The sequence below is a fragment of the Podarcis raffonei genome, chromosome 14, assembly GCF_027172205.1.
Source record: "Podarcis raffonei isolate rPodRaf1 chromosome 14, rPodRaf1.pri, whole genome shotgun sequence".
Taxonomy (NCBI): Eukaryota; Metazoa; Chordata; class Lepidosauria; order Squamata; family Lacertidae; genus Podarcis; species Podarcis raffonei.
The window spans coordinates 52,318,806-52,341,371 of record NC_070615.1 but is presented as its reverse complement, the minus strand read 5'-3'; the positions used below and the strand labels follow the sequence as shown (position 1 = coordinate 52,341,371).

The 22,566-nt window shown below is 47.6% G+C and overlaps 1 protein-coding gene across 1 annotated transcript in view; it reads left to right on the top strand.

Moving 5' to 3' along the window:
- Positions 1–22,566, top strand: part of RNF216 (ring finger protein 216) — an 85,026-nt gene that overhangs the window by 606 nt on the left and 61,854 nt on the right. The window contains exons 2-4 of the mRNA XM_053366008.1: positions 11,295–11,411; positions 12,727–12,863; positions 14,234–15,070. Coding sequence (XP_053221983.1) covers positions 11,345–11,411; positions 12,727–12,863; positions 14,234–15,070 — 1,041 coding nt within the window. The 5' untranslated portion in view covers positions 11,295–11,344. The remainder of the gene's footprint in view (positions 1–11,294; positions 11,412–12,726; positions 12,864–14,233; positions 15,071–22,566) is intronic.

Below are 22,566 nucleotides of genomic sequence, written 5' to 3'. Positions count from 1 at the left end.
GCTCCCGCTTTCCCCTCTTGCAGCAGCTGCCTTCTCCTCCACCTGCTCTCCTAATCCTCCTTCGCTAGGGCCATCTGCTCCCCCGGCCTCGCCAGTCTCCCGGTTCCTCTTCGCATTCTCCCCTCTCGTTTCTCCTTGGGAAGCAGCTCCTCCTGATCGCGGCTGGGATGGCGTCCCCTCCCTGCTTTCCAAAGTCCATCCACCTGCAAGGGAAAAGCAAAGGCAGCAGCACCCTCACCTGAACTTTTGGGGGGAGAGGGGGTGGGGATGCCATTGTGGATTTGGAGGTCTTCCGTGGTCCAGGGAGGGGAGAGTTGCTGCTGCTGCTGCTGCCGCCCTCTGGTCCTGCTTGGGGACACCTGGTTGGCCGCTGTGAAAACAGGATGCTGGACTAGATGAGTCCTTGGCCTAATCCAGCAGGCTCTCCTTATGTCCTGCTCTATGTTGCCTGTGGGAGCCTCTTATTGCCAGCTTTGAACATTTGGATTTGGTGGAACGTTTATTTCCAGGCGCATGTGTGGTGGTGCTGGGTCACACTCCCCCCCCCCAAGTGCACAAATCTGAGAGGAGTGGTTGGGTTGTGTGCCTAAGCCAGAGGTTAGCAAACCTTTTCAGCAGGGGGCCGGTCCACTGTCCCTCAGACCTTGTGGGGGGCCGGACTATATTTTGAAGGGAAAAAAAGAACAAATTCCTATGCCCCACAAATAAACCAGAAATGCATTTGAAATAAAACCACACATTCAACTCATGTAAAAGCCCGCTGATTCGCGGACCGTCCACAAGCCAGATTTAGAAGGCGATTCGGCTGGATCTGGCCCCCGGGCCTTAGTTTGCCTATCCATGGCCTAAACCAGGGGTCAGCAACCTTTTTCAGCCATGGGCCGGTCCACCGTCCCTCAGACCATGCGGTGGGCCAAACTGTATTTGGGGAGGGGCGGGGAGAAAAGAACGAATTTCTATGCCCACAAATAACCCAGAGATGCATTTTAAATAAAAGCACACATTCGACTCATGTAAAAACACCCGGCAGGCCCCACAATGCATTTTAAATAAAAGGACACATGTAAAAACACGCTGATTCCCAGACTGTCCACAGGCCAGATTGAGAAGGTGATTGGGCTGCATCGGGCCCCTGGGCCTTAGCTTGCCTACCCCTGGCCTAAACCCACCTGACTTCCGGTTAAACTCAGTGTAAACTCAATTGTGCTTGTCCTGAGTAGACATGCATGGGATCATGCTGTTGTATTGATTTGGTACTGTGTGTTTGATGTTGCTTAATTGTGTTGCAATGTGTACTGAGTTTTAAAAGAGGCGTGGTTGCTGAGCAGCCCAACTCCCTTCTTTACCCTACATTTCAGCAATTGCTTTTTCCCCATTTGAGATGTACAGATAAGATTCTAACTGCCGTGCCCAGCATGCAGGGAGCATTGTAAGTGTCATGGCAGACAGCTTCTGAGTCTTAGGGCTGTTCCGTGCATGACATTGCTCCCCAGAGCCACAATATCGGAACGGGGCCTTCATGTTCAGGAGCAGCAGTCTGGTGAATGCAGTGGGACAAGGAGGAAGGGCTGCTGGCCTTTTTCATGCTCGGTTTTTACCACGGCATGTTTTCATCCTGTGGGTTGACTGGAGCTGTGTGAGTGGCCACAGTGGGAATTGGGACCCCTTATGAGATGTTCTGGGTTCTGATTCAGCAGCCAGGCTCTTTTTAGACTGTTGGAGCCTTTTCTTATACTGAATGAGATTCCCTCTTCCTGCAGGAGGAAAAAGCACATGTGGAATCCTCCCTGGAATGTGACGTGAGGGTTTGTTTCATGAGGAGTGCTGGGTAGTTGAGAGCTCTTTGCACAGGGTAAGAGTTGCACCAAAATGACTAGTATGATGTGCTTTGAACACTTGGGTGCTGTGTTATTCACAGCCACCTCCTCCAGCTTTTGTTTTTGTTTTAAAACTATTTTAGCACTTTTGTAGCAGGGATAGGTAACCTATGGTCCTCTTGCTGTTGCAGTTCCCCCAAGCCAAATCTTTGGAATGAGGGCATGCAAGAAGGAAGAGGGGTCTATTAAGCTGCAGAAATACCGTATTTTTTGCTCTATAAGACTCACTTTTTCCCTCCTAAAAAGTAAAGGGAAATGTGTGTGCGTCTTATGGAGCGAATGCAGGCTGCGCAGCGATCCCTCTTGCTGTTCTGGCTTCTGAGATTCAGAATATTTTTTTTCTTGTTTTCCTCCTCCAAAAACTAGGTGCGTCTTGTGGTCTGGTGCGTCTTATAGAGCGAAAAATACGGTAGCTTTCATAAAGGAGATAGTTGTGGAAGATTAGTACATGCAGCTGTGGAGATCTGTTTCTGAAGGGGGTGTGTCTGTTTACCAGCTTTTAAAAAGTCTTTCCCTTATGGAATGTGTGTTTGCCAACTCAGTGCCCTCCAGATATTTGTTGGGGACAGTGGTGGGGAACCGCTGGTCCACGAACCAAACTTCTCCCGCCAACCCTCCCCATCTAGCCTGCAAGGCCATTTTGGGCAAGCCAGACACTCTTCCATCGTTACACCTGATGTCATATATTGGTAGGGCTTCAAAGGAAGAATCAGGAGATTAGAGTGAGCTCCCAACATTCCTTTTGCTGGAGCCAGGCAGGCTCACACTGCCCTTCTGCTGATGGACAATGAGAGTGGGCCTTGCTCCAGGAGCCAGAAACAATTGCACAGACACTTCTTCCCCCACCCAGTGCTGCTCCTTGAACTTCTGAAAACTGGGTGCACAAAGAACAGTTTGAGGCTGCTTGTAAAAGGGCTTTCAAACAGCCCTGTTCTGTGCTTTGGAGTCCCGACAATCGGGGCTTCTAAGCACAGCATCACCTGGTGTCATAGTGGTGTCACGTGATTGACAGGGTCTTCCTGATAAATTCAGTCCATCAGGGATTAGAAGGTGAAGATCTGGCCCACTGGCCAGAAGAGGTCTCCTCCCTGCCCTGCTGTAGACATTGCTTTTTCTGCATCAGGGAGAGGACTTTCAAAACTTAAATTCAGCATCGATTGGAGGTGTCCTCAACTGTATAACCTGGAGATTTGCCCCCCTTTGTATCATATTACAGAGATTTCTCTCTCGTTCTGAAATTGCCAGGAAATGATTTAGTTGTAGGAAGCATTTAGAAAGAAAAGAGGCTTAATAAAATCCAATGCTTCAACATTCTTGGACTGGGAGGGCGGGGGGGGGGGGAGGAATCCAAATTCCTACATGCAGTCGTCAGATTCTTAGACACATGGACAACCGAGTGCTAGCCAGTGGCGCTTGCCCAGTCCTGTGTGTTGCTGATAAAGAAGAAATGGTTCGGGTGCTCAGTTCTTCCCCAGCTTTCACTGGTCCTTAACTCTTGCAGCAGCATCACTTTCCCTTCAGCAAAGGGCTTTTTTGAAAAAAGATTTGAAGTTTTAAGTTATATACATTTCAATAGTTTTACAGTAACTTAAACATATCAAAACTTGACTTCCTCCTCTTTCTGCGGTTCCTTACATTAATTTTTTTTCATTTCCTGCATATTCTAAATTAACTTATTTTTTCATTCATCTACTTTAATTGTTTACTCTTATGAAACTGCAGGTTATTACAATAACCCTCCAATTTGTTTGTAAATATTCAATAAACCATTTCCATTTTTTTTTTATAAAATTTTTATTGGTTTTTCCACATATAATATAAAACAATACAAAAGACATACACAAACAAACAAACATATAAACATGTATAATTTCGTAAATTTTTTCATGTACCCAATTTCAGCGACTTCCCCATGCCCCCCTTTTCTGCATCTCTGTTTTAAACTTTTTTTTCCAGCAACCCCTGATCCAAATTATTATTAATTCCTTTCTTTAACCTCTTTCTTTCCTCTTATCCAATCATTTATCGTTGCAAATCTGTTATGCTTTACCCATGACATTTTAACACTCAGTAATTTTGCAAATATTTTTAAGATAAAGTTTAAATTTCTTCCAATCTTCTTCCGCCGTCTCTTTCCCTTGGTCACGGATTCTGCTCGTCATCTCTGCTAGTCCCATATAATCGATCACTTTCGTCTGCCACTCTTCCAGTGTGGGTAGTTCTTGTGTCTTCCAATACTTTGCTAGTAAAACTCTCGCTGCTGTTGTAGCATACATAAAAAAACATCCTATCTTTCTTTGACACCAATTGGCCTACCATGCCCAGGAGAAAAGCCTCTGGTTTTTTGTGAAAGGTACACTTAAGCACCTTCTTAATTTCATTATAGATCATTTCCCAGAAGGCCTTAATCCTTGGGCACGTCCACCAAAGGTGATAGAAAGTACCTTCAGTTTCATTACATTTCCAACATTTATTATTGGGCAAATGATAAATTTTTGCAAGCTTGACTGGGGTCATGTACCACCTATAAATCATTTTCATAATATTCTCTCTTAAGGCATTACATGCCGTAAATTTTATACCGGTGGTCCATAACTGTTCCCAGTCAGCAAATATAATGTCATGACCAATGTCCTGTGCCCATTTAATCATAGCTGATTTAACCATCTCATCCTGTGTATTCCATTTCAGCAGTAAGTTGTACATTCTAGACAAATTCTTCGTATTGGGTTCTAACAATTCTGTTTCTAGCTTTGACTTCTCCACCTGGAAGCCTATTTTCCTGTCCTGTTTAAAAACTTCATTTATCTGGTAATAATGTAGCCAATCTCTTACTTTAAACTTCAGTTTCTCATAACTCTGTAATTTCACATTTCCACCTTCATGTTCTACAATTTCCCAATATTTTGGCCATTTAGATTCCATATTAAGTTTTTTAACTTCCTTAGCCTCCATTGGTGACAGCCACCTAGGGGTTTTATTTTCCAGCAGATCTTTATAACGAATCCAAACATTATATAATGCTTTCCTAACAATATGATTTTTGAAGCTTTTGTGGATTTTTACCTTGTCATACCAGATATATCCATGCCAACCAAATCTATTATTGAACCCTTCTAGGTCCAAAATGTCTGTGTTCTCAAGAAGTAGCCAATCTTTCAACCAGCAAAAAGCTGCTGCTTCATAGTAAAGTTTTAGGTCCGGCAGGGCAAACTCCCCTCTTTCTTTTGCATCAGTTAATATCTTAAATTTTATTCTGGGCTTTTTGCCCTGCCAGACAAATTTCGATATATCTTTCTGCCACTTCTTGAAACAGTCCATTCTGTCCACAATCTGCAATGTTTGAAACAAAAACAGCATTCTTGGCAAAACATTCATCTTAATAACAGCAATTCGGCCTAACAAGGAAAGTCTCAAATTTGACCATATTTCCAAATCTTTCTTAATTTCTGTCCAGCATTTCTCATAATTGTCTTTAAATAGATTCACATTCTTAGTTGTTAAATTAACCCCTAGATATAAACCATTTCCATTTTTAATGCTATCTTGATTTCTCTCTCCCCCCGCCCCGCAGTAAGTTTTGCCATTTCTGCGTAGTCCATAAGTTTTTGTATCCATTCTTCTTTCATCGGGACTTCTTCTTTCTATTTTTGGGCAAATAACATTCTTGCCGCTCTAGTAGCATACATGAATAAATTTCTATACTGTTTAGGTAATTCTGCCCCTGTAATTCCCAAAAGAAAATTTGTTTAAAAATGCTGATTTTTTTAAAAACAAATGTTATTTTAAACATCTTTCTCAATTCATTATGTATCAGTAAGCTTTAAACTTACTGCGAGACCACCTCTTCTCATTTCCAACACTTATTCGATTTTGATTTATATATTTTTTGCTAGTTTACTCAGTGTTAGATACCATGTATATAACATTTTCATATAGTTTTCTCTTAAACCATAGCATGCTGTAAATTTTATATCCTTATTCCACAATCATTCCCACACTTCCATAACTATATTATAACCAATATCTATTGCCCAAGGTATCATTGAAGACTTGCTCATCCTTTGTCTCCCAATCCAATAATATCTTATACATTTTTGGCAGCACTTTTAAATTCCAACAGATCTCTCTCCAGTTGTGATATTTGTTCCCCAAACCCCCGGGGCTTGTCTAGGTGGGCCTGGGTAGGAGAAAAGGCAGCAGCATCTGAGCAGGCTGCTTGGGAGTTTATTGAGCATATTCAGCCTTTCCTGAACCTTTGGCAGGAGACAGAAAGCTGGGAGGCAGAGGTGTCTTTCGTGCTACATTCTCCCCTTTTTTCCAATCAGCCTCATTTGGGGGTCACTAATTCTGTTGCATATTTGTGTCAGGGGTGTGATGCATCATTTGACTGTATCTCAATATAGAATTGTCCTTGGTGGCTGCTGCACAGCGCATCTTTGGATGAGATCCCGGGAGAGATGCTCGGAACAGTAATTTGCTCAGGGACACATGGAGGAGGGGTATTGTTACTCCTTCACGCCGTTAAAACGGACTCTTTCAGGTAGCAGAGTGAAGTCACACCTTCAGTTTTAATTAAGAGAAGAAGCATTCCTCAGTTATTGAAAACTTGTCACAACAGCGTTTTCCTGTTTTCCATTTTCTGGAAGTAGCGAGGGGTAACGGTGAGCCAATTAATTAGGGTGTTGTGTAAGATACGGCTTCTGGCTCCCGTTAGATTATTAGTTTCGCTTTTTTAAAAACTTGACCACTTTCGCTTTTTTAAAAACTTGACTCCTCATTTTTACCTCCGGGCATTTGGCTTTAGCATTATCTGGCAATTTTGGCACCCAGGGCAGTGCTGAGACTGCTAAGGGTTGTCTGTTAAGGAGATAATTTACAGTCATACCTTTGATCCTTGGGACTCGGACTCCCGAATGCCGCAAACCTGGAAGTGAGTGTTCTGGTTTGCGAATGTTCTTTGGAACCCTAAACATCCAACGGAGCTTCCGCGGCTTCTGATTGGCTACAGGAATTTCCTGCAGCCAATCAGAAGCCGCGCTTTGGTTTCTGAACGTTTTGGAAGTCGAACGGACTTCAGGAATGGATTCCATTCAACTTCCAAGGTACGACTGTAGTGGATTTAGACCAGGAGTGGGTAACCTGGGGGCGGGGAGAGATGCTGCTGGGCCACAGCTCTCCTTGAGGTGTGGGTGGGTGGAAGAGACGTAATGCAGAACACCTGGCGAGGTGAGCCAGCCTGGCTTTAGGCCCTTCAAGGTCATACTAGCAAATGAAGCTGCAGGCGGCATTAAAAAGCCCTTAGTCTATTTAATCATTTGCCTATTGTGATTGATTTGCTTGCATATGAGTAAGAACAGTGTTTCTGAAACATGCGAAAAGAGAGAGGCTTCTGTTAAGATGAATGTGTGCTGTGACATTCCTCATCTCAGAGACGTTCCTTCAAGCCTGTGAGAAAATGAAGCAAATAAAAATTAACTTAGTTTACTACAACTATTATTATTAAATGTTTTTAAATAGGAAGGGAGGCCTTTTCATTTGGATGTTAATCCCCACTTAACTCCCCGCGGAATCAACACTTACTGTTCGCTTCCCATTTCCAGGGAGCTGAGGTGACTCTCCCACTTTTCAAATTCCTGCTTTTGAGCTCTCCATGGGCATCTGGTGGTGGTCGTTGTTGTTAAATTTCTAAACTGCCCTTCATCCTAGGATCACAGGGCTGTTGACAATATAAAAGCACAAAAATATATAACCTAGTAACAGACAAGAACAATACCCCACGCCCAGTTTAAAAGGCCATAGGCATAGATTATTTAATTAACCAGAGGCCTGGGAGAAGAGGAATGTTTTTGCCTGGTGCCTAAAGAGATGCAACAAAAGTGCCAAGCGAGCTTCCCTGGGGGGGGGGGGGAACATTCCACTGCAGAAAATCCCCGTTCTGGTGTTGCCAACCTCCGGACTCCTCACAGACGCATCTAGGAGGAGGATAATCCAAAGGCATTTAATCAATAACTCGGGGGGAGCAGGCCTGCTGCCTGCCAGGTGTTGCTGGACTTCCAACTTCTGCCAGTCCCAACCAGCATGCCAGGGGTCAGGGATGATGGGATTGCGCCCCCCCCCCCCCGTTGACTGCCCCTGCCGTAGCTGGTTAAACGTTGGTGCTATGTAAACAAAAATTGCCCTTTTCCCTTATGGGGTATCCAAGAGCCCATATAGTTCCTTACATAGGTTCCCTATTGGTAGGAGAGAATAACAGAGGCCAACCAGAGAATATTGAGAAGCAAAGCAGCTAGTGAGCCTGATCTTTATTGATCTGTTGCAACAGGGTGCTCCCCTCATCCGCAGGAGAGAGGAGGAACCCAGAAAAATGGCGCACAAGGCCTTATACAGTGGTACCTCTGGTTACATATGCTTCAGGTTACATACGCTTCAGGTTACAGACTCTGCCAATCCAGAAATAGTGCTTCAGGTTAAGAACTTTGCTTCAGGATGAGAACAGAAATTGGGCTCTGGCGGCGCGGCGGCAGCAGGAGGCCCATAAGTAAAGTGGTGCTTCAGGTTAAGAACAGTTTCAGGTTAAGAACGGACCTCCAGAACGAATTAAGTACTTAACCTGAGGTACCACTGTAAAGACATTTGAAATTGCCACCCTGTAGATCAGGACCATCCCCAGAAACAGCATACATACATCACAGAAGGGGTGTAACCTAAGACCACCCCTCAGATACATCACACCTACATCATAAAAAGGTGGCCTGAAACAAAAATTTTGAATGTTGTTTATCTCCTGTCTGGCAGGTTACTTGATTGGATTGCCTGGGGAGCCTGGCTAGTCTTTTGTAGTGATAAATACTTAGTTCCTGGGCCAGGTCACAGGCTCACACCCTATTCAAACACAGACATACCCTTAAGACAGGATTTGTGAAGGAGTTGACAATGGTGAGGCTTTTCCATTTTCCTTTGACCTTGCAGAGAAAACATTTGGTCAGTTTGGGAATCAAAATAGTTCCAGGTCGGTCTTCCTGTGCTGATCTATGTACATGCTTGCTTGGTACGCTTATGAACATTACCGTATATCTAAGACCTCAAAATTCCTATCACACTGCGGACTTTCTGGTGAAGAGCAGGTTGCTCTTGTTCCTGGCTGCCGCTGATCCCAGGCCCCCACGTCCATTGGGAAAGCTAATGAACCTGTTTGGCTGTTCAGGCTTGTGTTCCTGGCTGCTGCTCAGAACAATTTCTTCGTTGCTCTGAGGAGGCAGCAGAACTTCTGCAACCCAGGGCTTTGCCCGGTCTGTGATTTGGCTTGCCAGCCATTCCAAGGTGGAGCTGGATTTGCAAGGAGGGAGATTTTAACAATTGCTGGTCATAGAATCACAGAAGTTGTAGACTTGGAAGGGACCCCAGGGTCATCTAGTCCAACCCCCCCGCAATGCACAAATCTCAGCTAAAGCATCCATGGCAGATTGGGCTGGTTCATGCGGTGGGCTGGAGTGCACATGCGCAAATGCTATTTCCGGTGCTCCTTCCAGTGCAGAGGAGGCGTGTGCAGCTTCACACTGGCTGCAGGAGCTTCCAGCGTCACGGAAGGCGGTCCCTGCTCTGCTCTGTGCTGGTTTAGTGTGGCGCATGGGAGCTGAGCAGGCGACGGAGGTCTCCAAGCGGGTGGCGGGGGTCTATGGGCCGGTTAAACAACCCCCGTGGGCTGCTTGTGGCCCATGGGCCTTAGGTTGCCAACCCCTGCTCTATCCTAACTGTAGGGTGGGCTGTTCTTGTGCCAGAAAACAGGAGATTGCAGGGTTGTCTCTGGCATAAGGAAAATGCACAGCAGTACAGTGGAACCTCGTGTTACCTACCATCGCCCTTGCGAACGTTGCGGGTTATGAGCTCCGCTAACCTGGAAGTAGATGCTCCTGGTTGCGCTCTTTGCCCTGGGATGTGAGCGGAAGTCACGTGGCGGCAGCGGGAGGTGCCATTAGCGAAAGCGCGCCTCGTGTTACGAGTGGTTTAGGGTTGAGAACAGACCTCCAGAATGAATTAAATTCGTAACTGGATGTACCGCTGTATCTAGAACAGGAAAGCGCAGTCACATTAGCACAGGGGACTGTTGTTGGACTGTGATATTTAGTTCTAACTTATTGATCAAATACACTTTTTAAACGAAGAACAGCTATTTTGTTCATTTTTTATAGTATTTATATTCCACTGCTCAGGTGGAGCTCAGAAAGCAGTTTGCATATCATTATTATAACACCAAGCATCCAATTTTCTAAAATTTATAAAAGGATGGTCCTTCAGATGCTCCTGTTTTAAAATTTTAGGGTACACACACATAGCAGACACACACTCCACAGAAAACCTATCCTTCATCCTTCAAAATTTAGGAAATATTCTCTGAGAAAAATACACATTATTTTAGCACACAGAACAGTCCCCAAAAAGCCATCTTGGCTCTTTTAATTACTCTGAATATTTCTTCTACAGAAGGAGATATCTTGGACAAACCTTTCCCAGCAGTTACTTACAAATCCTGTCTTAAGGGCATATTTGGGTATGAATAGGGTGGGCCTGTGACCTGGATCCAGGATAAAGTATTTACCATCTCAGTGGCCAGACTGCCCAGGTAATGCAATCAGTAAAGCATTATCAGGTACCTTGGCAGACAGGAGAGAAGCCAGAATCAACATTTCCATAGGAGACCGCCCTCCTTCTGTGAAGTATGTATGATGCTTTTTGGGTGGTCTTTGGTTAAGGGGTTGAAACATGCAATCTGGCCAAATGTTTTCTCTAGAATTTTTGTTACAATCAATCATAATTTGATTTTGGACCCTGAATTAGCACTTTTGTCGCTTGAGAGCAACTCTAACCCTGAGCGTTTCTAACTTAGCCGCTGCCAGGTGGCAAACAGGAGATAATCATCCTTGGCGTCCCTGGTATGTCTGTGTGTGGGAGGCTGGCAGCAGGCAGCTCTGCTAGGTTTGCAAATGTGATTATAAGATGGGCTTTCAGTTTGTGTTTTTTTGCAGCATGAGGACTAGAAATTTGTTTCTAATTTCCAGCCAGAGCTGCGATTTACAGCCTAGTCCTGCACATGCTTACTTGGCAGTCAGCCTTCCATAGCTTACCCCTGCCAAAGGTGGGCAAATTCTGTAGCCAGTAATAGATTCTGTGCTTGCCTGGTGGATCTTCAAGTAAACGGAAGTCCTGTTTGTGGATGGATTAGCAACTGCAGATGGGATTTCTGCATATTTGTACAAGGATTTCTTGGATTTCTCCCAGCAGTTGCCTACCTCTCAATTAAAACCCAGCTGCTCAGCTTAATAAGAAAATGAACCTTGTGTAAACTCTGTCTGGAGCAACCTCTACCACGTGGTAAAACCAGAGGTGTGATCCAACTGCTCACCTTGTCCTTTGCAGGTGCTGTTGGCGGAGTGAGTGCCATGCTCTGGAGCTCTTAGCTTTCTAACATGGCAGAGGGAGGTGGAAACGAAGAAGTGATTGACTTGAACAGTTTCCGGAGCCACCGAGGGAAAGGTAAGGAAAATATTCCTGGTTCTTCCAGGTGCAGCATATGAGGCTGGTGCAGGGGTCAGCAATTTACCGCGCCTCGGGCCGGTGTCTTCAGCGCCGATCGCGCGGAGGGCGGGGGAGCTCGTGCCCATACGCATGCGCACATGCTATTTCTGGCGCACTTCCGGGTCAGAGGAGCACTGGAAAAAGCTTGTGCGCATCTGCACGGGCCTCCTCCGACCCGGATGTGCACCAGAAATAATGCTTGCGCATGCACACAAGCTATTTCCGGTGCTCCTCTGACCCGGAAGTGGGCAGCAGCGCAGCGCCGGTAAGAGCAGGCAGCAGCAGCAGCGGGCAGCAGGGGTTGCTGCAGGCCGGATAAACGAGTCCCTCGGGCCTAATCTGGCTTGTGGGTCTTAGTTTGGAGACCTCTGGGCTGGTGGAACTATTGAAGGGTGCTGTTGCAGCCTTCTTCAACCTGGTATCTTGTCGTTTTGAACAAGTCAGCTCTAGTCCCCGTTGCAGGCGTGGGGGATGAGGAGCATTGCACTGAGGTGGAGCCATCAACAGTGGCAAGAGCTACAGGGCACAGGGTTCCCTCTCCACATCTGTCTCCTGCAGCGTGGAATGCCAGTTGCCAGTTGCAACCACTTTTATCTGAAAGGAGTCTTTTTCTCAATTGCATTCCCTTCAGCGATACTGCTTCAGGAACCAGTTGCATCTCACCTTCTCCCTCCCTTTCTTAGGAGAGGATTTAATTCAGTAGTTACCTTATCCCTAGGCTATCTTCTGCCACCTGCAGCAGTTCTCTGTTGGCTTCCTGCCCTGGTTTGGGGCAGCGGCATCTTCACAGAACTCAAGGTTTGCTTGAGACTGTGGCATGCCTCTGGCACTGCCAAAACTGTTCCAGTGGCGAGCGGACTTAGTCAGAGCCCTTTAATTCTTCTTCCATTTTATTATAAGGCAAACTCGGGTAACATATTTCAGATTGAAGTTATAACAACTAGAAATAACTAGTGGTACCTTGGTAGTCAAATGCCTTACTTGTCGAACAAATCGGCTCCTGAACGTCGCAAACCCAGCAGTGAGTGTTCTGGTTTGTGAACGATTTTTGGAAGCCAAACATCCTACGCAGCTTCCGCGGCTTCTGATTGGCTGCAGGAAGTTCCTGCAGCCAATCGGAAGCCATGCCTTGGTTTTCGAACCATTTTGGGAGTCAAACGGACTCCTGGAACGGATTAAATTTGAGAACCAAGGCACGACTGTATTAGTGTTCTGTTGTGAACCTTTAGCTGATAGGTAAGTTCTCTCTCCTTTCTCTCCTTCCTTCTTTCAGATAGAATAAACCACAGAGACGAGGGGCTTATCACCATATCCGACTCCTCGGATGAAGAATTGCCTGTGATGCTGGACATTCCTGTTCGCCGGCAGTGGGAGGATGAGGAAGACGACGATGTAGTCATACTGATGGAGGTAACTCTTTGGCCCTGGCCATCCTCCAGTATGGCAAAAATTGAAATTTGTGTTAGGCTTAGTATACAACCAGTATGGTCTCCCCATCCCGGATGTATGTTCAAAACGGATAGTGACATTAAAGGTAAAGGTACCCCTGCCCGTACGGGCCAGTCTTGACAGACTCTAGGGTTGTGCGCTCATCTCACTCTATAGGCCAGGAGCCAGCGCTGTCCACAGACACTTCCGGGTCACGTGGCCAGCGTGACAAAGCTGCATCTGGCGAGCCAGCGCAGCACACGGAAACGCCGTTTACCTTCCCGCTAGTAAGCAGTCCCTATTTATCTACTTGCACCCGGGGGTGCTTTCGAACTGCTAGGTTGGCAGGCGCTGGGACCGAGCAACGGGAGCGCACCCCGCTGCGGGGATTCGAACCGCCAACCTGACGATCGGCAAGTCCTAGGCGCTGAGGTTTTACCCACAGCGCCACTCGCGATAGTGACATTATATATTCTTTATTATTTGAAACCTTTTTAAATCTGGCATTGATTTAGTTAGCTTGACTCTCACTGTAACAAATGCATGAATCCTCCCCGCTGTAAGACACAAATTGAGCCCCCATCTCATATTCTGGAGTTGTTCTCACTTGGCTTCCAAAACTTTGCCCAAGTGAGTTTTACAGGGCATGTGAGAATGGTGGGCTGCCTCCTGACAGTTCATCCTAGACTCTTTCAGCTATTTCAGGTAGCGGTTCCATTCTGCTACTACCTTGAGGAAACACAACATTTTTTGAACAGCAAAACATGCTTTTAAATACCCCTTAACACCAGCTGCCAAATGCCTCCCTGAAAGGGAGAAAATCCACTTCTTAAAATGCTGCTTGTTAATTTTCTTTCAGTGTGAGCCCACCTTAGCAGGAGCAAAAGCAGCAAATGCTTACTCTAAATCCTGTATAGCAGTGATGGCCACACTTGGCCCTCCAGCTGTTTTGGGACTACAACTCCTATCATTCCTAGCTAATAAGACCAGTGGTCAGGGATGATGGGAATTGTAGTCCCAAAACAGCTGGAGGTCCAGGTTTGGCCATCGCTGCTATATACAGTGGTACCACGGTTTAAGAACATCTCTGTTTACGAATGATTCGGTTTACGAACTCCACAAAACCGGAAGCAATGTCCCGGTTTGCGAACTTTACCTCGGTCTAAGAACGGAAGCTAAACGGTGGAAGGGCACTGGCAGTGGGAGGCCTCATTAGGGAAAGCATGCCTCAGCTTAAGAACAGACTTCCGCAATGGATTAAGTTTGTAAACCGAGGTACCACTGTACTTGCAACCTGAAGCAGCCTTCCAAAGAAACGGCTTGCCTAACTACGGCTTAATATCCTTTTAAAGACAGGAGCGAAGAAGCTTCTGCGCTCCAATGTGATCAGACCAGCGGCTCCCTGGCAGAGTGCGAGCAAGTCGGGGGAAGGAGGATCCAAGGGCGACGTGTTGCCAGGGCCCCACGATGGACAGAAGGCGAGGACCCCTCCTTCCCCGAGGCCGCCTGGCGCTTGGCGGAACTGCGCGAAGGCCGCTGGCGTGGCGCTGGGACGGCAGGAAAGCGAGAACGAGGTCTTGGAACTGCCAGGAACCCCGGAGCCCGTTGGGCCGAGGGGGGACGGCGATGGGGCTGTTCCGGAACCTGGTCCCAGCGTGGCTCGGACGAGAGAGGCGAGATCCGGCGGCGAGAAGGAAGTCATCAACTTGGAGGAGGTCTTGCCGGCTGATGAGGAAGGGCAGGAGCAGAGGGAGCGAGAGCTGCAACCGAGGCTAGCGCCGCCGCTCGGAGGGACTGTCCGGTGCATCCAGGAGAACATGCGGCTGGACCACCCGTATTTCCAGCCCGCTGAGAAGGACGCAGGCCCCGTGGTCAACCTCATTTCTCCCCAGCAAGGGCAGAGGGACATGGACCTGGGCCCGCTGCCCAGGGCGTACCAAGAGGAGATCCCTGGGCCTGCCTTTCCCAGGCCGGAGCCGCCGCAGGACGGGATCCCCGGCCCCGCCTCCCCCCAGCTGGCTCACCCACCGGAAGAAGAGGGAGGTGGGCAGCAGGCAACGGTCAATGAGCAGGCGGGCCCCTCTTCGCCAGCCCGAGGGCCCCCCGATGCTGCTTCCAGCGAGGTTCCCAAGCAAGGCACTGCTCCTCAGCTCGACAAAGACCTCTTTGCTCTTCTCATCAGGGAAACGGTGAGTGTCGTTGTCGGGTATCCTTCCTAAGTGTGGCACTCATCAAGAAGAGGTAATGACAGCACACTCCTTTCCTCCCCTTTGATCACTTTGGCTTCACTGAATGGGATGCATATCATGTGGAAAGCTCTTTTTTTATTGGTTTTTACACATATTTTCCAGCATAACAACGGCAAAAAAGAAAAAGAAAAAACATGACAGATCTTTGGCTGTCACAGCCTTTGACTTCCCTCAACCCCTTCTAATGGTTTTCTAAATCCTTTTCTGATTTTGCATTTCTTTTTACTATACTTAATGTTCTAAATCAAATCTTACATCAGTTAAACTTAATCCTTTTCACAATAATTTGTAAAATCTTCCTACAAAACTTCTTGTAACCTGTGATGGGATGGTGAGCTGCTTCTGCGTAAAATCCTAGTCCCTCAGAGTTTGGCTAAGTCCACAAACCTCTGTCTGTGACGGAGCTCCTTAAGCATGGCTCCATCAGTCGCTCGTTGAATCGGACAGTGGGCGTTTACGGAACTTCTTCCAGCATAAAAGCTCCTTAACGGAAACGCGTCTTCTGGACTCTCGGCGTGACAGTTTCCGGCGAGGAGTGGGTGTCCCTATAGGAGGTCCTGAAACCTCCCCACTGTTCTCGCTTGAAGTGTCTCTGAGCCCTCCCTCCGACTCACTTTCCCTTGGAACTCCACTTCTCCCCCTGCTGGTTCCCTCCTCAGCTGAATGGTCTCTCTCACCCTCCGTGAGCCCTTTCACCTCCTGCGTCTCAGATGGCAGTTCCCTGACATCCACCTCCCCTCCAGGGCCCCCTTCACCCCCTTCCCTCCCCTCCTCTGCGGGAGGCGAGGGAGCAAAACCCCTGAAGGAACCTCCCTCATCTTCCGAAGTTTCGAACACTTCCCTCCACCTGTTGCTGTTTCCGGTTTCCAAGTACTCCTCCTCATCGGAGTCTGTTCCTTCTTCCAGCTCCGATTCCCTGAATCCTTCCAGTTCCTCCTCATCGTCGGTGGTGCCAAAGTACTCCCTCCGGAACCTCGCTACTGGCTGAGGTTTCCTGGGGAACCTTTGGTGGAACGTTTCGATCAAGATCTCGTCACGGACCTCCTCTGCCGTCACCCAGGTGTTTTCCGACTCCGGTTCCCCTTCCCACGCGACCAAATACTCCACCTGATTACCCTTCCACCTGGAGTCGATGATTTCCGCCACATGGTTGCTGCTTTCCCTTTCTTCTATGGCTGGCCCCCTTCACCTTCCCCCCTATATGGTGACAGTAATGACCTGTGGAATACTGGGTGCAGTTTCATGTGGTTCGGTAACCGGAGTCTGAAAGCCACTGGGTTGACCTGTTGGATGACCTCAAATGGTCCCAATCTTTTGGGTCTCAATTTCTTGCAACCCCCCTTGAACGGCAACCCTTGGGTTGATAGCCAGACCTGACTCCCCACCTTAATGGTTTCACCTTCCCTTCTGCTCTTGTCTGCCTGCCTCTTATATTCTTCTTTGGCCCTTTCTAAGTTGAGTTGGAGTTGACGATGGATCGCTTCCATTTCTTCTACAAAATGTTCAGCGGCCGGGACACTCCATCTCTCCCCTCCTCCCCCTGGAAACGCCCTGGGGTGGCACCCATAATTAGCCAAAAAGGGACTCATCCCGGTGGACACATTCTCTGCATTATTGTAAGCAAATTCCGCTAGCGCCAACTTTTCGACCCAATCGTTCTCTCTGTCATTGACATAACACCTCAGGTATTGTTGGAGGATACCGTTTGCCCTCTCCGCCTGCCCATTGGTCTCAGGGTGCCTGGCAGTCGAAAAGTTGACCTCTACGTGCAACAAGCTCATAAGTTTCCTCCAGAATCTGGACGTGAACTGTTTCCCTCCGTCCTCAAGGGGGCGCCATGCAGCCTAAAAATATGTTCTACAAACAATTTCGCTGTCTCTTCCGCCGTGACTGCATGTGAGCAAGCTACAAAGTGACCCATCTTAGTTAACAGGTCTACTACGACTAGTATGGCGGTTTTCCCCTGGGATTTAGGCAGATCAGTCATAAAATCTATCGATACCGCCTCCCACGGTCGTTCTGGTGTGGGTAACGGTTCTAATAACCCCGCTGGCGCCCGCCTTTCTCCTTTGGCTCTCTGGCATTGGTCACACCTTCTCACATACTCCCGTACATCCTCCCTCACCTTGGGCCACCAAAACTCCCTGGTCACCAACCACATGGTCTTGTGTTGCCCAAAATGCCCCGCTGTGGGGTTGTCGTGCAGCTGTTTGAGTACTCTCCCCCTCAATTCCCCTTCGGGTATATATAGTGCCCCTTTGTAATACAATGCCCCGTTTCTTTCTTCAAAACCTCCGGGGTCTTCTCCCTCTCTCCTTAAACCTCTGAGCTTATCCTGGGCGTATTCATCATTTACCGTTCCCTCTACCAGTTCTCTTTGCCCCACCCAGGCCGCCCCACACACCCAGTGGTCCTCTGGGATAATATGTCTCTCTTCAGGCGCTCCCTCCCCCTCCAAATATTCAGGTTTGCGTGAGAGAGCGTCCGCTCTGATGTTTTCTGGACCTGGCACATAGCAGATTTCAAAATGGAATTTGGAGAACTCCTGGGCCCACCTCACTTGTCGTTGGTTGAGCACTCGTGCCGTTCTCCAATACTCCAAATTCTTGTGGTCCGTACACACTTGCACCTTATGCTGTGCGCCAATTAGTAAATGTCTCCATCTCCGGAACGCTTCGTGAATGGCGAGTAGTTCTCGGTCATATACGGTGTAGTTCCTCTCGGATTTGTTCAGCTTACGCGAAAAGAAGGCACACGGTCTCCATTCCGACTTATTGCTCCCTGGCTGAAGCAGCACCGCCCCCACCGCCCGGTCTGAGGCATCAGTTTCCACTCTCATGGGTTTTTGTAAATCCACATGCAGGAGCTGTTCTTCCGAAGCGAATGCCCTTTTCAATTCCTCAAATGCTTGCTCCGCCTCCGCCGTCCAAACGAATTTCTTCTTGCTGCTTAGACAGTCCGTGATGGGAGCCGTTAAGTGGGCAAAGTTCTTGATGAATTTACGGTAAAAGTTCCCAAACCCTAAGAACCTTTGCACATCCTTTTTCGTTTTCGGTGTCTTCCATTCCAGCACCGCCTGGACCTTGCCTGGATCCATGGCTAATCCCTTGTCAGATAAGCGGTACCCCAGGAATTCCACCTCCTTGGTGTGAAACTGACACTTCTCCAATTTCACCCACAGCTGGTTTGCTTGCAGCTGGCTCAGCACTTCCCTGACATCCTTTACATGCTGCTCCTCATTCTCTGAATATATCAGCACGTCATCGAGGAAGGCCACGCAATTCTTGTAGAGCAAAGGTCCCAGGACATGGTTCATGAGCGATTGAAAACAGGCGGAGCCTGATTGCAATCCGAATGGCATAACTAAATATTCAAAAGCCCCCAAAGGGGTGAACATGGTGGTTTTCCATTCATCCCCTTTCCTTATTCGTATCAGGTTGTATGCCCCTCTCAGGTCCAGTTTCGTGAATATCTTTCCCTTCCTCACCCTGGTCAAAATGTCATCAATCCTGGGCATGGGGAAGGTCACTGGTTCTGACACGGCATTTAGCCGCCGGTAGTCCACTACAAGCCTGGGTTTATCCGTGTTTTTTTTGTCCACAAAAAACACTGGGCTCCCCCCCACCGCTCTGGACTCTCTGATGAAGCCCCTCTTCAGGTTTTTATCAATAAACTCCCTTAACTCCTGCATTTCCCTGTCTGACATGGCGTACAGCTTGCCCACGGGGAGCTGGGCCCCAGGGACCAGGTTAATTTGGCAGTCAAAGTCTCTATGCGGTGGTAGTTTATCTGCTTCCCTTTCGCTGAAGACCTTGCTCAGGTCAGCGTATTGTTTGGGCACCTTCCCTTTGTCCGCCACTTCCGTCCCTGCTAGAAAGGCTTTTGCCCCTTCTGGCACCTTTCCTTCTCTGCAGTGTTCCAGGCAATGTGCTGACCCAAAGGAGACCACTCTTTGATGCCAGCCCACTAGCGGGTCATGCAACGCTAGCCAGCTCATTCCCAAAATGACGGGAGCCCCTCCCAGGGTGGCCACATTGAACGCTATCCTTTCGGTGTGCCTGGCCACCCTCATAACCATTGGGACGGTCTGTAGGCTAACTTCTCCTCCCAACAGCTCCCTCCCATCGATAGTGGTCACCTGCAGGGGGTTGCTTAAAGGGAGTATCTGTATCTGGTGTTCAGCTGCAAACTCCTTACTCATAAAATTACAGGAGCTGCCTGAGTCCAACAGCGCCTTTGTCTTTAGTGGGTATCCGTTTGCCAGCTCTAGCAACACCTCTATTACTAGGGCTGGTCTTGGAGGTTCCGGAGTGGGCACTTTTACTGCTCCTTGGCCTGGCTGCAGTGCCCTGACGGTGGCAGCCAGGCGTTGGCTTTTACTGGCTCCTGGACTCCCTCCTCCTTCCCCCCAACAGCTCCCGCCATCCCTTGCCATTCCTTTCTTTGCGGGCAGACTCTGGCAAAGTGACCTGGCTGCTGGCAGAGATAACATTTCTTGGCGCTCTTTCCCTCCTTCTTCCTCCCTTCACTGGGATTTGAAACTGCGCGCGCGCGCGCTGTTCCAACTTCCATCGGCTCTCCTGGCGGGAAACTTGGCTCTGGAATCTCTGGAATGCGGAAATCCCTCCAACGCTCTCCTTTCCCCTCCCGCTTCTCCAAGGCTCTTGCCTCCTGGCGCACTCCAATGGTCAGCGCTGATTTGGTCAGCTGGTCCATAGACTCCGCCCTGGGCGCCCGGGAAAGTTCGTCTTTCACCGCCGAAGAAAGCCCCTCTTCAAAGAGCATTTGAATGGGTTCCGCCGATAGGTCCCACCCCAATTTATGTATCAACATTGTAAACTCAGTCCAGTACTCACGAACCGATCGGCTACCCTGTTTGCAAGCCATCAATTGTCTGCGCACCAGTCCCTGTTCAATCTCGCTGGAAAACATCAAATCCATGGCGCGAAAAAACTTCCTCGTGTCCTTCAGCATTTCACTATTCCCTGCCATCAGGGGTCTAACCCAGTCTCTCGCCCCCCCTTCGAGATGGCCAATCACAAACGCCACTCGCGATGCCTCGTCGGGAAAGTCGTTAAACTGCAGTTCGAGAGCATACTGCATCTCTGTCCTAAAGGCTTGGTAGTTCCTGGGGTCCCCCCCAAACTTCTGCACCAATCCTGGCATCTTTCTTGCTAGTGTAGCGCCTTTTGCCTTTTCTGCATCCTGCGCCCTCCTTTCCTCTAGCCTCGCCGTTTGCAGCGCTAGCTGGACTTCCAACACCCTGTACCTTTCTTCCAGGCTTGGACCCTCTCCAGCTCCTCCTGCTCCCCCGGCTCCGGCTGGGTTGCTCATGATGCCTCTCTGCACAAGCTGCTTTCAGGGACTGTCCGATTGCTGTGATGGGATGGTGAGCTGCTTGTGCGTAAAATCCTAGTCCCTCAGAGTTTGGCTAAGTCCACAAACCTCTGTCTGTGACGGAGCTCCTTAAGCATGGCTCCATCAGTCGCTCGTTGAATCGGACAGTGGGCGTTTATGGAACTTCTTCCAGCATAAAAGCTCCTTAACGGAAACGCGTCTTCTGGACTCTCGGCGTGACAGTTTCCGGCGAGGAGTGGGTGTCCCTATAGGAGGTCCTGAAACCTCCCCACTGTTCTCGCTTGAAGTGTCTCTGAGCCCTCCCTCCGACTCACTTTCCCTTGGAACTCCACTTCTCCCCCTGCTGGTTCCCTCCTCAGCTGAATGGTCTCTCTCACCCTCCGTGAGCCCTTTCACCTCCTGCGTCTCAGATGGCAGTTCCCTGACATAACCCTACAAGCAATGTTAAATAGTTACAATTGTCTTTCAAATACGACATAATTTTTTCTAGCCCTTTAGGAAAATCTGGTCCTGCTGGTTTTGAATTTTCCCTGTTAATCTCGCCAGCTCAGCATGGTCTATCACTTTCATTTGCCCCTCTTCTTTTGTTGGCATTTCCTCCTGCTTCCATCGTTGGGCTAATAGTATTCCTGATGCAGTGGTCACATATAAAAACAATTTTTTATCATTCTTATGAATTTTTGTACCTACCATTCCAAGTAAAAGCGCTTCTGTTTTTTTTGGAAATGTATATTTCAACATTTTTAAAATCTCATTATAAACCATTTCCCAGAAATCTTTTACTTTTTTACATTCCCACCACATATGGTAAAATGTGCTCTCCTTTTCTTTACATTTCCAACATTTGTTATTTGTTTTATACATTTTGGTTATTTTTACCAGTGTTATATACCATCTGTACATCATTTTCATTATATTTTCTTTTAAAGCACTGCAGGCAGTAAAATTTATTCCTTCTTTCCATAGTCTCCCCCAAGCATCTATTGGTATATTGTGTCCTATATCTTTAGCCCAATGTATCATAACTGATACATCTTTCATGTGGAAAGCTCTTGCCCATGTCAGCTTTCCATGTGCTGCCCTTGATTGTGTGCCAGGGATTGGTGTGCTGAGCTGATGGGCAACAGATGTGAGCAAATGCGCGTGACCAGGTGCACATGGAAAGCCCTTGTGGGCCACATCTTGTATAAATCTTGCCTCAATTGGGCAGTGTTCAAGCTTCCTTCCTTCAGCGAATCCTTTGAGTTTTTGCCACAAGGTCCTTGTTTGTGGCGCAGAGGGTTTTGCGTCCTCTGGCTTACAGAATCATAGCCTCACACAGTGGTAGAGTGGGGTCTCCCATGGGCAGGCACACTAATTAATAAAAAAATTTAAAAGTCTGGATTAATAACTCTTGTGCGTTGCAACACATTTTGCCAGAGTGTAGGCCAGGAGTTGGGGGTCTGTGGCCCCTCCAGATGTTGTTGGAGAGCATCTCTGATCTCTGGGAGGTGTTGGGAATGAACCCAGCACCAGAGGGCGGGCACTCCTAAAGTGACTCCTTAAGAAGGATGTTTCCTTGCGACACACTTTTTTTTTTACTTAAAAACATCAGTTTTGTGAAGTGAAACTGGTGCTGCTTCCTGGTTCTGGTTGATTGGTACTTTCTTCTTTTTTGGCTAATTGATGATGTAGCTGCCTAATTGGGCCTTTAATGCATTAAACTAATGGATCAATTAAAATTTGTATCTTCATGCACAACATTTATGGCATATTTTTAGGCGCCAGGCAAAAAGGTTTCTCTTCAATGAGGCATTTGGCCGATTAACGTTCTATGGCTTTTTAAATACATCTGTGGGAGGAGGGTTATAGGTTTGTTTTGCTTTTGTTTTATCATGGATTTTATGTTTTCATTTTGTTCTTTTATGTTGTGAACCACCCTGTGATCTTTGGGTGAAGGGCGGTATACAAATTTAATAAATAATAATAATAATAATAATAATAATAATAATAATAATCTATTCAGCATTTCATTGCATCTAGTCTAAAGGTTTCTGATAAATTACATTTTTACAGTAATGCTGCTTTCTTGGCATATT